At 40.2% G+C, this 13,545-nt stretch overlaps 1 protein-coding gene across 1 annotated transcript; it reads right to left on the minus strand.

Moving 5' to 3' along the window:
- Positions 1-2,399: 2,399 nt before the first annotated feature.
- Positions 2,400-7,885, minus strand: LOC116357774 (dynein heavy chain-like). The gene is made up of 2 exons (XM_031806400.1): positions 7,868-7,885; positions 2,400-3,512 (listed from the first exon to the last, which is right to left on the minus strand). Exons 1-2 carry the CDS (start codon positions 7,883-7,885, stop codon positions 2,400-2,402), a joined length of 1,131 nt encoding a protein of 376 aa, XP_031662260.1.
- Between the last annotated feature and the right edge of the window lie 5,660 nt (positions 7,886-13,545).

The following is a 13,545-nucleotide window of genomic DNA, read 5'->3' on the forward strand; positions in this document are numbered from 1 at the left end:
AGAGTCTGCAGGTTTTGGTAGTGGGCCGTGCCAGTGGCACTGTATTGTCCTCAAAGCGAGCAAAGAAGTTGTTTAGTCTGTCTGGGAGCAAGACATCCTGGTCCGCGACGGGGCTGGTTTTCTTTTTGTAATATGCGATTGACTGTAGACCCTGCCACATACCTCTTGTGTCTGAGCCGTTGAATTGCGACTCTACTTTGTCTCTATACTGACGCTTAGCTTGTTTGATTGCCTTGCGGAGGGAATAGCTACACTGTTTGTATTCGGTCATGTTTCCGGTCACCTTGCCCTGGTTAAAAGCAGTGGTTCACGCTTTCAGTTTCGCGCGAATGCTGCCATCAATCCACGGTTTCTGGTTGGGAATGTTTTAATAGTTGCTGTGGGTACGACATTGCCAATGCACTTGCTAATAAACTCGCTCACTGAATCAGCGTATTCATCAATGTTGTTTTTTGACGCAATGCGGAACATATCCCAATCCACGTGATCGAAGCAATCTTGAAGCGTGGAATCAGATTGGTCGTACCAGTGTTGAACAGACCTGAGTGCTTGAGCTTCCTTTTTTAGTCTCTGTCTATAGGCAGAGCTATGTAAACACTGTATAGACTCATACCATTTTAAAACAGTCATTTTGATATCATGGATGGTCAGTCCTTCCATCCATAGCTCTATATATTAATCTGAGAGTGGTTACATTTTTCCAGGCCCATCCCTCAGCTTTTTACCAAAACAGAGGTGGGGCGACTGTTTTGTTATTGTTTCATCTGTGGATTTGCCCTTTAAACAGCTGCATATTATCAAGATATCAAAATGTCACCAACAAAAAGGTGAACAATGGGCCTATAGTAAATGCAGCATATGACATTCATTTTTCAAATAGCACTTTTTAGTAGTGCTCAAAGCATGCCATTCCATGAGCACAGAATTTATTTTACAACTCGAATCAATGAGCCCAATCAGTATTAAGCTAATAAATTATGCTGAGGAAAACTATTTGGCTAATCCATACTTCCATATTGGAATTCTGTTAGACTTTCGTTTTTAAATGTAAAGATATAATTGAATCGTATTATTATATGTAGTAGAAAGAGATGGGTTAGAAGAAGCCTACATAACCAACCTATAAAGTAAAATTTAGCATCCATATACGTCCAGCTATGTAAACTTTAACGTTGATTTATCCTGCAATAGATGTTGTTCAATTGGTAACATACAATTCTTCTTCTAATGACTCTCAAAGGGAAAGTAACCTAAAAGTAACTGAATGTAATCAGATTATGTTACTGATTACAATTTTGGACAGGTAATGGATTACTCATACAGAGACAGACAGAGAGAGAGAGAGAGAGACAGACAGAGAGAGAGACAGAGAGACACACACAAAGAGAGAGAGAGAGAGAGAAATGTTGATACTTTACAAGACAACCACACTAGAGAATCTCCTTCTATTAACCTAACCATTTCTCTGCCCCAGCTTTGGTCCCCGTGGGGGAAATACATGGACCAAGTTTTGTGCTGTGTGGTTCCATTTGTCAGTTTAACATGTCCCTGAGCATCACTCAATGTTCTATTTTTGGCTTGCTGTTTCAATTACTCTGTATAGTCATGGGCCTGACATTGTATTACTCCTAAATGGTGATTCAATGCAATTGTTAAACAAGGCTATGAAAATGATGCAAACACAAAAGGCTTGTCCACAAGTGGAAGAACTGAAAACCTCTATTGTTCTACACTCTTAGAAAAAAGTCTTCCAAAGGGGTTATTTGGCTGTCCCCATAGGATAACCCTTTTTGGGTTCAAGGTAGGACCCTCTGTGTAACCAAAAGGGTTCTACCTGGAACCAAAAAGGATCTTCAAAGGGTTCTCCTATGGAGACAGCAGAAGAACCCTTTTAGGTTCTAGATAGCAACTTTTTTTAGAGTGTGCTGTTCATTTTCATTAATTTCGCTCTTGGGGGGGATGCTGCACAGAATCAGATGTTGACGTTTGATGTTTTGTTTCAATCATGGTATATGTTTTATTTGTAGCAACAGTTAGATGAGATACTGTATGGAGGAATACTGATTAACTGTCCATTGACTAGCGTACTGCTTTTCAAAATATGGTAGTAAAAATATAATGTAGTTTGATTTAGAGCCGTGAAATGAAGCGTAAGGTTATTTTTTATTATGGCAACAGATTTAGATTGCTGAGTGAGAAGCAACACCTCTCATCAAATTCTTAATTGCCTAGAACAATTAAAAGATTGTAAAAAAGAACATAAGAAAAGTAAGGGTTGGAACAATTGGATAATGCCTCATTTATGGAGAAAGTGCTTTGATGAATCAAAAAGAACTGTTCTGGCTAATTACAAAAAAAACAAGGTGATAGAAGATAAAAAGCTGTTGAATAACAGGAAGCTAAAATATCTGTTTTATATGTGTTGAATTTAGTAAAGATGGAATGATGTGCTGGGTAAATTGTGTCACTGCAGTCTCCTGGTAGGATATGATGTGCTGGGTAAATTGTGTCACTGCAGTCTCCTGGTAGGATATGATGTGCTGGGTAAATTGTGTCACTGCAGTCTCCTGGTAGGATATGATGTGCTGGGTAAATTGTGTCACTGCAGTCTCCTGGTAGGATATGATGTGCTGGGTAAATTGTGTCACTGCAGTCTCCTGGTAGGATATGATGTGCTGGGTAAATTGTGTCACTGCAGTCTCCTGGTAGGATATGATGTGCTGGGTAAATTGTGTCACTGCAGTCTCCTGGTAGGATATGATGTGCTGGGTAAATTGTGTCACTGCAGTCTCCTGGTAGGATATGATGTGCTGGGTAAATTGTGTCACTGCAGTCTCCTGGTAGGATATGATGTGCTGGGTAAATTGTGTCACTGCAGTCTCCTGGTAGGATATGATGTGCTGGGTAAATTGTGTCACTGCAGTCTCCTGGTAGGATATGATGTGCTGGGTAAATTGTGTCACTGCAGTCTCCTGGTAGGATATGATGTGCTGGGTAAATTGTGTCACTGCAGTCTCCTGGTAGGATATGATGTGCTGGGTAAATTGTGTCACTGCAGTCTCCTGGTAGGATATGATGTGCTGGGTAAATTGTGTCACTGCAGTCTCCTGGTAGGATATGATGTGCTGGGTAAATTGTGTCACTGCAGTCTCCTGGTAGGATATGATGTGCTGGGTAAATTGTGTCACTGCAGTCTCCTGGTAGGATATGATGTGCTGGGTAAATTGTGTCACTGCAGTCTCCTGGTAGGATATGATGTGCTGGGTAAATTGTGTCACTGCAGTCTCCTGGTAGGATATGATGTGCTGGGTAAATTGTGTCACTGCAGTCTCCTGGTAGGATATGATGTGCTGGGTAAATTGTGTCACTGCAGTCTCCTGGTAGGATATGATGTGCTGGGTAAATTGTGTCACTGCAGTCTCCTGGTAGGATATGATGTGCTGGGTAAATTGTGTCACTGCAGTCTCCTGGTAGGATATGATGTGCTGGGTAAATTGTGTCACTGCAGTCTCCTGGTAGGATATGATGTGCTGGGTAAATTGTGTCACTGCAGTCTCCTGGTAGGATATGATGTGCTATAGTGTAGTCTGGGCATCTATATCTCTGTGCTCAGAGAAAGAGTGTAGCTTTGTGACTAGATGATATACAGCTATGGACAGAAGCAAAAATTGTGTGATTTTGCTATGGTAGAGTGAAGATAGTTAGCTAGCCTAGTTAGTGTCCCTAGTAGGTGAGGTAAGCAAATATATCTAACTGGTTTCCCCATTCATCTGTGATGACAGTTAGCTAGTGTTCCTAATGGATGTCAACGAGACATGCCAATTAGCTAACATTACTGCCCTTGGCAAGCCGGTGCGAATGACCAGTGCACCCTTGCGAAGGATGCATCACAAATGGCACCCTACACTCTTAGGCGATAGGGTGTAATTTGGGATGCATACAAGGTCATCTATTTCATCTATAGTGGGTAATGTTCCAACAATTCTGTAAGATGGATTTCAACCAGAAGAAAAACCCACGTCTTGGCTCTTTGGGACAATGTAAAAGTCAGCTTTGTCATTGTATGATACTTCCAGGACAGAGATGGGCTTGAGAGGAACAGGTTCATACTCTTGTTACTGAAGCATAATGAAGCACAAAGACAAAGTAAAATGTTGTATTGCAGATGTTCTCAGTAGCGGTTTACTACGGTTCCAAAATATCAGGATATGAGAGAGGGACCCATTTGGGCTATTGGGACTGTGTGGACTGTAGAAGACAGACAGCTTTGTTATTCTATCAAATTGATGAGCAAATTATCTGATAGGATGTTGTGTTAAGACAGGTTAAGCTATGCCCTATTATAGCGTTAGGGGACATGACCTCATATTTTGTCAGTTTAGGGCTAGAACATGAATTGTTCTTAAAAATGTTCCATGGTCGATCACCAATTCAATAGATACTGTAGGTTGTAGGAAGCTACCGTAGCTGTCACTAGTATAATGTATATTAATTTAACTACGCAGCATTCCCCAAAGATCAAATGTCATTTAATCCAAAGCAGCCTAAACTGCACTATTATTCTAATGCATGGAGATATGCAGTAGCATGCACAGTATTGGTATTGTTCAACTCTAACCTTATGCACATGGTCTTGGGCCCCTCACAATAATACCTGAATGTAGTGTTAATATTACACAGTAGTGATTTACAGTAGTATTACCACGTCAACAACTTTTTGGTTGTGACATACAGTGCCAAGTAGTAAACTCAGCAAAAAAAAAAAGTCCTCTCACTGTCAACTGCGTATATTTTCAGTAAATTTAACATGTGTAAATATTTGTATGAACATAACAAGATTCAACAACTGAGTCAAACTGAACAAGTTCCACAGACATGTGACTAACAGAAATGGAATAATGTATAAAAAAACAGTAACAGTCAGTATCTGGTGTGGCCACCAGCTGCATTGAGTACTGCAGTGCATCTCCTCCTTGTGGACTGCACCAGATTTGCCAGTTCTTGCTGTGAGATATCACCCCACTCTTCCACCAAGACACCTGCAAGTTCCCGGACATTTCTGGGGGGAATGGCCCTAGCCCTCACCCTCTGATCCAACAGGTCCCAGACATGCTCAATGAGATTGAGATCCGGGCTCTTCGCTGGCCATGGCAGAAATCTGACATACCTGTCTTGCAGGAAATCATGCACAGAACAAGCAGTATGGCTGGTGGCATTGTCATGCTGGAGGGTCATGTCAGGATGAGCCTGCAGGATGGGTACCACATGAGTGAGGTGGATGTCTTCCCTGTAATGTACAGCATTGAGATTGCCTGCAATGACAACAAGCTCAGTCTGATGATGCTGTGACACCGCCCCAGACCATGACGGACCCTCCACCTCCAAATCAATCCCGCTCCAGAGTACAGGCCTCGGTGCAACGCTCATTCCTTCGACGATAAATGAAAATCTGACCACCAGACAAAACCTTGACTCGTCAGTGAAGAGCACTTTTTGCCAGTCCTTATCTTTGAAAGACAGGGTCCTGAAAAAGGGACGTTTCTTTTTTTGATGAGTTTATTATGCACACAACTTAATGTGTAATGCCAATAGTAAAAGCGTATTAACTATCTAAGAAATGTTCTATACATTTGTTATGTTCCCCAGCAAGAAACCCAAAACCTTCACTCAAACAGAAGGGATAACTAACTAAGAGTCACTGACCAACATCAAAACGAAACAGTTGTGGTCCTGAAAGACACTCATGGGGGTGTCCACTGAAAGTTGACTACCAACAAAAACTAGAACTGAAAAGACACCCACCATGTGCGCCCACTACATTTGCCCACTAAAAACCCACACCAAACTTAAAGACAGGAAGCAAACAAAAAAGTTGAGCAAAACAAAAACAGGAAAGATCAGACAAAGGAATGTTTTTCTGGCAATCAAATATGACGTGCCAACTAAAGGTGTTGACCCTCCACATCTCTCAAGACAACTGGATAACTGGGCCAGCCACTATTAAATAGCACCTGGGCCAGCACAGGTGAAACACCTTGCCACTAACAAGATCGCAACCAAAACAGATATAACGCATACTGACTAACGAGGTGACACCAATCGGTGTGCCGTATGTGCTAACAAGCTATACGTGATAAAATCCTCCCTCAAAACATAAATGGAAAAACCAAAACCTGTAACCTATTTTAAAGGCAAACCACTGAGAGTAAGATCAAATGCTGATATTGTTCCATGGTGTTGTGTACTGAAGGAGAGAGGAGTGTGTATGTATAGTATGTCTGCCTTATTGCAGACCTGCTCTGTCTGATCCCCCAGCTTGAATAACACACCACTCTCACCACGGATTAAGGTGTCACCCTTCAGACAGATTAGAGGAATAGCAAATGTGCTATAGCGTTTGCTACTGTAATCGATTTAATACACTACAGTTTAATTCCATTCAAAAATCCCTGGATAACATCGTTTGAAAGCATAATCTGAGGTATCAGGAGGGCATAATGTGATAAGAACAATATCTTTGCATAAATAACTGGTGACTGATACAAAGCCATTTGCCAAGTTTTGAAGACTGTTATTAGTTTTATTATATGAGGTGGTTCAATTCATATTGGAAGTGAATTATTTCAATAGTGTAGCAGATCAGTCAATTACTCAATAAATCATTCATAATGTCCATAACAAAAAGGCTGATCAAATGAATTTTGTGGGTATAAAGGAATTATGTTGAAACAGAGAGTGTGCATTCAGGCAATAAGGTGGATGTTATTGTTGTTTGTTTGTGATTGACTGGTTGTCTGACAAATAGCTACAGTGCCTTCAGAAAATATACACACCCCTTTACTTTTTCCCCATTTTGTTGTGTTACAGCCTGAATTGATTAAATTTAGATTTTTTTGGTCACTACCCCATAATGTCAAAGTGTAAATACAATATGTAATTTTTTAATTTCTTTTATATAAATTAATAAAAAATGGGAAGCTGAAATGTCTTGAGTCAGTAAGTATTCAACCCCTTTGTTATGGCAAGCCTCAATAAGTTCAGGAGTCAAAATATGCTTAACAAGTCAAATAATAAGTTTCATAGACTATAATAGTGTTTTACATTATTTTTTTATGACTACCTCATCTCTCTACCCACACATACAATTATCTGTAAGGTCTCTCAGTCGAGCAGTGAATTTCAAACACAGATTCAACCACTAAGACCAGGGTGGTTTTCCAATGCCTCGGAAAGAAGGGTGCCTATTTGTAGATGGGTAACAATAAAAAAGCAGACATTGAATATCCCTTATTATTAATTACACTTTGGATGGTGTATCAATGCGCCCGGTTACTACAAAGATACAGGCCTCCTTCCTAACTCAGTTGCTCGAGAGGAAGGAAACTGCTCAGGGATTTCACCATGAGGCCAATGGGAAAATTAAAACAGTTAAATAGTTTAATGTCTGTGACAGGAGAAAACTAAGGAAGGATCAACAACATTTTAGTTACTCCACAATACTTACCTAATTGAGTGAAAAGAAGAAGCCCTGTACAGAATACAAATATTCCACAACATGCATCCTATTTGCAACAAGGCACTAAAGTAATACTGTTTGGTGCAAATCCAATACAACACATTACTGAGTACCACTCATCATAATTTTAAGAATAGTTTTGGATGCATCATGTTATGGGTATGCTTGTAATTGTTAAGGACTGGAAAGTTTTTCAGGATAAGAAAGAAACTGAATTGAGCTAAGCACAGGCAAAAACCTAGAGCAAAACCTGGTTCAGTTGGCTTTCCACCAGACACTAGGAGATTAATTTACCTTTCAGCAGGACAATAACCTAAAACACAAATCCAAATATACACTGAAATTGCTTACCAAGAAGATAGGGAACATTCCTGAGTGGATTAATTACCGTTTTGACTTATATCTGCTTGAAAATCTATGGCAAGTCTTGAAAATAGTTGTCTAGCAATGATCTACGACCAATTTGACAGAGCTTGAAGATTTTTGAAAATAATTATGGCAAGACTAACCCAGAAAGACTCACAGCTGTAATCACTGCCATAAGTGCTTCTTAAAAGCATTACTCAGGGGTGTGAATACTTATGTAAATGAGATATTTCTGTATTTCATTTTCAATACATTTGAAAACATGTTTTCACTATGGGGTATTGTGTGTGAATGGGTGAGAAAAATATATTTAATCCATTTTGAATTCAGGCTGTAACACAACAAAATGGGGAATAAGTCATGGGGTAAGAATACTTTCTTACAGGCACTGTACATGTGCTCCTTCAGAAGAGTGAATGTGTACAGTAGGGTTTGTGAGGAGTCTTCATTTGCAATCTCCCTTCACATTTGTAAAGGTTAATTGAATGCTGCCGTCTTACTATTTGCCTGAGGCATTCTTCTACTCTTGGCAGATCTAGAATGCCATTTGATTGAACAGAACCCGAATAGTGCGAGAACCTCCTGGCTTCACCATTCAATTCTGTGAGATTGTGGTGAAAGAGATTGGGGCTTGTGGTTCAATGCCAGCAGACTGCTAATATAAACACTTCGAAGGCTAACCTTGGGCCCTCACGCCGATGTGATCAGAGACCTCCCTCAAATGGTAACTTCTCACTGCCACATTTAACACAAAAGATAGCTAGATAAGGTGGAGGTAGATGTACACAGCTCTGATAACAGTGGACAGATGGAGATGGTCTGACCGCAATAAGTTGCAGAGGCCTGCTGTGATGGAACTGTCCACCAATTGGACATAAGGGGAAGTATCGAGAAACGAGAGAATTAAGAGAGATACTGAAACAAACAGGCCTCCTTTTCTATAGGTCTATACTTTAACTACACAATGATAATTTGTCCAATAAAGACCCTTTATCAGTGGCATAACTGCCCTCAAATTATTACTTTTTATTACTCTGATTTCATCCTGATGCCAAGTTAAATAAAGGTAAAAAAAATGGCTGGACTTCATATACTTAAACCCCAGCATTGAGCATCCTATGTGATCCAAGTGTATCATGTGACACAGGCACCATATGTTGAGGGAGGGATGGACTACTGCTATTGATTTATTCATTGGTAGAAATGCCAAACGGTGTCGTTTTCAAAAAGGATAATAAATCTGTCTCTCTCTCTCGAGACACATGCTTGGCACTGATTGGTCTGCTGAGGAGCTGATCATTACATTGAGAGATATGGAGCTTGCAGTTATTCTACTGCATACTCAAATGTATTACGTGTTAGGTTTCAGATATACTTTCCTTTTTATAAAAAACGTGCATTCTTTCCATTGTGCTGATGGAAGAATGAATCTGGCATATTTGTTGTCCCTTTCTGAGCTCTAATGAATGTAATCTCAGTGTCAGCATTTACAAAATCTGACCCTTTTCACCATGTGAAGTGACAACATTCCAATATCATATCAACCAGAGAAGAAGGGGAGCAACAGCTAGCCAGGAAATCTAGCGTGACCATGGTTATTTTCCAGTATATTATTCAGTTGAGCCAGGAACAACAAAAAATAAACCAACCGCATTCTGTTTCCTCACTCGTGCTTGCAGTGCTCTCTCTCTCTCTCTCTCGTCACTGTGTTAATGCATTGGGAGGAATTCTGCTAAAGCAAGGCCCTGTGAGGTTTGGTGGACTGTAAATAGAATGGTTGCCAAATCAAATTCACCCAGGGCCCTCTAATGTTATATGGATCCCATTGTGCCTGGTGTGTTTTGATCTGAGCTTTTCTGGGAAAATGGTGCAACAAACGCAAAGAGAAATCAAAAGATGGAGATAGTTGTCCTGTACTTAATCGTGGTGTTCTGTGCATTTCATTATGTTTCGTTCAAGAGTGGATCTGGTTTATTGTTTTGATCTGGTATATTGTACAATGTTTTTTCTTCAGTTTTCTAAATATGTAGTGTAGCAATGTGTCCCTTTGTATCTGTTTGTTTCTCTGTTATTGTCACACCCTGATCTGTTTCACCTGTCTTTGTGATTGTCTCCAACCCCTCCAGATGTCCCCCATCTTCCCAATTATGTTTTCTCTGTTTGTCTGTTGCCAGTTCGTCTTGTTTGTCAAGTAAACCAGCGTTTTTGTTCTCAGCTCCTGCTTTTCCCAGTCTCTCCTTTTTCTCACCCTCCTGGTTTTGACCCTTGCCTGCATTTCCCAGTCTCTCCTTTTTCTCACCCTCCAGGTTTTGATCCTTGCCTGTCCTGACTCTGAGCCTGCCTGCCTGACCACTCTGCCTGACCCTGAGCCTACCTGCCGACCTGTACCTTTGCCCCACCTCTGGATTGTTGACCTCTGCCTACCCTGACCCTGTCTGCCATCCGGTACCGTTGCCCCACCTCTGGTTTACTGACCCCTGCCTGCCTTGACCTATCTATTGCCTGCCCCTGTCGGAATATTAAACCATTGTCAATTTAACGTGTCTGCATCTGCGTTTTACCTTGATTCCTGACATTTCCCTGTCTCTCAAGCAACTGCACAAAACCAACTGAAACGGCATGTTCTACTCTGTCCTTCCAAGTATAACACCTTGAAAGAAATTAGAAAAGCATGAGCCTTCAAGCTGAGCTGCTGAAATGACCCTAAGATTGTACAATCCTTAATAATAAAAATGTTAGACTAAACTTTTCATTTCAAATCATTTCCGAAAGTAAAAGGCTTTGAATGATTTCCTACTGTCAGACAACTCCTACCATACCATATTGTTTTCCATAGTTGTACAGATGCTTTTAGGCATTTATGATAGCCGATGCTGCTTGACCTTTTGTCGTGTCAAAAATGAGACAACAGATTTCCAAATGTTTCTGTCTACAAAACAGGCATTTAGCTGCACATGGCATATAGCTGACAGGGCATTCTTCATGTGTGTTATAACATTAACATTGTCCTCATCCAAACATTGCATTAATGATGACCTTATTTATTCTGAAAACATTTGGACGGTCTTGTACACTGAGAATATAAGCCTACTGTATATAGTTGGGGAGTAAAAGAGGTCCACTGCCATAGTTTACAGAACCCTACACTCCCAATCTCTCCAAACCAGAAAAACAGCTCCTATTTTCATATCAGTGGGGATTAAGAATGATTTACCAGAGAAGGAATAGTAAATCCTCTGGAACTCTGTACAGGGTAGTGTGGGGGTGTAGAGAGGGGAGTTGGAGCTTTTCTTCCGGTCATAAAGCATTTGGAGATGTCAAATGGTCAAAAACCTCCTTAAACAGTCATTGCTTCCTGTATATCACCTGGCCATGCCTCACATAATGCTTCACTCTTACACATTCAACTGAATTAAACTTCTGGTAACTGGGAGTGATGTCTCTCCACAGAGGATGATGTGTAAGCAATGCAATGCACTCCTCCAGCCTGACCTTTTTTCTCTCCCTCTCTCCTTATCCCTCTCTCTCTTTCTCTTTCTCTGCGACTATAAAACGCTTGTGGACAATGTGGTTACCTCTCTGGATTAATTTTTTTTTACAGGATATGAAACCTTTTTCAACCTTGAATAAAGCCCCTCGAGAAGCTGTAGGAACAATACTTACACTTATTACACTTAGTTTGTTGATCGTGACACATTCTTTCTAATTTACATCAGCTATCCGCAATGTTCGGATTCCTTAGTAATAACAGATTTATACAGGATTGTTCTTGATGTAGCACAATACAGTAGCTTGAAATAACATTTGATTTCATTGTAAGTGTGGCAAGGAAAATTCATGAAAAGAATAAGGCTAACTCATGCAGGTGTTGTCTTATATAAACTGAAGTTGGAAGTAACAGTCTATGATTAGCTCTATTGTCAGTCTCAAAGTCTCACCGGAGCATTAGTTCTCATAACAAGGGTACATTAAGGAGTGGCATTCTACTGGTTCACTATTTCCATGCTGTTCTTCCTCTTCTGAATTTGCATGTCTATATGTCCTGTATATAGTTAATTATGGCATAATCAAATATGAAAAGATACACTTTTGTAATTCTACATGTGATATTCAGTTGCTCTTTTATCATATTTTCAAAGGATTGCGTGTCCATTCATCCCCGTGTTTGTTGCTTGTTTGATTTTGTTGTACTTTCCCATTCTAATCCGAAAGCTGCAACATTGACCTTTTTGAATAATCATGAAACATATTCTTATATGGATTATTTCACTCAATTCTCTTCAAATCCAGCATTTTAGGCAATGAGGGAAGCCATGGAACCAACTGTATGGTCTAGGCAGGCTCAGTGAAAATGCTGAGCTAGAAATAGCCACCAGATGGACGAACCCATCAAAAGCCTTAGTGTGCTGTAGGGGAAGGGATTAAGGTCAGAGTATATTTTAATAAGATATGACAATATCAATTAGAATGGACAATTCCACTCAAAATGCACCCATTTTATGTATATTCACAATCTGTTTTAGACCACCCAGATCCTTGCATGGACCAGACCTCCACCCACAGAATTCTTTGAGTTGCCAAACCAATTCCCCCAACGAATGAATAATACCCTTTAATCCTTGAATTGGGACAGGTTTCTTGTGAATGATTCAATTTCCTTCTCAATGTGTCAAACAATGACATGACAGAGTCGAGCACTGTTTCCTTGTTCTGTTTCAGGTCAACAGGACCAGTGTGGGACAATGGAGGGATCACCCACGGGTGTTGACCGGGGACAAAGACTTAACATGGCCCTCTGCAGCTTGACGGGCATGTTGGGGGAAACATTCATTCCACCACAGGACAAAGGTTAACCCCATAATAAGGATAGATAACTTGTTGGCCCAAATAATGACAAGAACTGTGCATGTGAGTTAATATTTTCTGGGACAGGATTCATGAGTGTGTAGTGTTGTAGGATTCTAATTCTAAAGATTCAGTTATTGGCCTAATGTTGCCAGAGCAGTATGTTATCCTGTATAAGGGTTGCCAGATCAGTATGGTTCTCTGTAGGATGGTCTGTGTTGAAGTAAATTCAACATGTATCCTTCAAGTGATGATGGCTCATTTCCCAAGTTAACATGCCATAGTATTCAATGCAGAATAATCTATTTGTGAGGGCCAAACAATTAAGATTAATTGGGTCAAGTTTAAATTCAATCGTTGTAATTCTAGACTAATTTGTGGTTGACATCTAAATAACCTTATGACCTCTAAAAAGTCCCTTAATTGAGCAATTGACTAAAAGAATCAATGACAGACATATGCTACCACTCAAGAGTAATAGTGATATGAGGTTTAGAAGGGTATAGGACCATCTGGGTACATGGTAACTTTGACCACTGGCCTCTTTCAGATATATTATGTATCACTCTAAAACAGGTTGTACAACAAAAAACGTAAGTGCTTCTTATTGGACAAGTTCATATAGTACCTCACCATTCAGGACCGTTTGCGTCCACTTCGTGCCTGATGAAAAAGTGTTCTATTGAAAAAGTTTGGTTACTAGGTAGCTACATTTTGAATTTGGCAATGGGGTTAGCATCAGCTGCTGGGACCGCTACTATCTGTCCAGGCATCCTGCCAACCAACATTCTGAAGAAATGCTTGGTGTCGCATCTAGC

Source organism: Oncorhynchus kisutch, linkage group LG27, assembly GCF_002021735.2.
Source record: "Oncorhynchus kisutch isolate 150728-3 linkage group LG27, Okis_V2, whole genome shotgun sequence".
Lineage (NCBI taxonomy): Eukaryota > Metazoa > Chordata > Actinopteri > Salmoniformes > Salmonidae > Oncorhynchus > Oncorhynchus kisutch.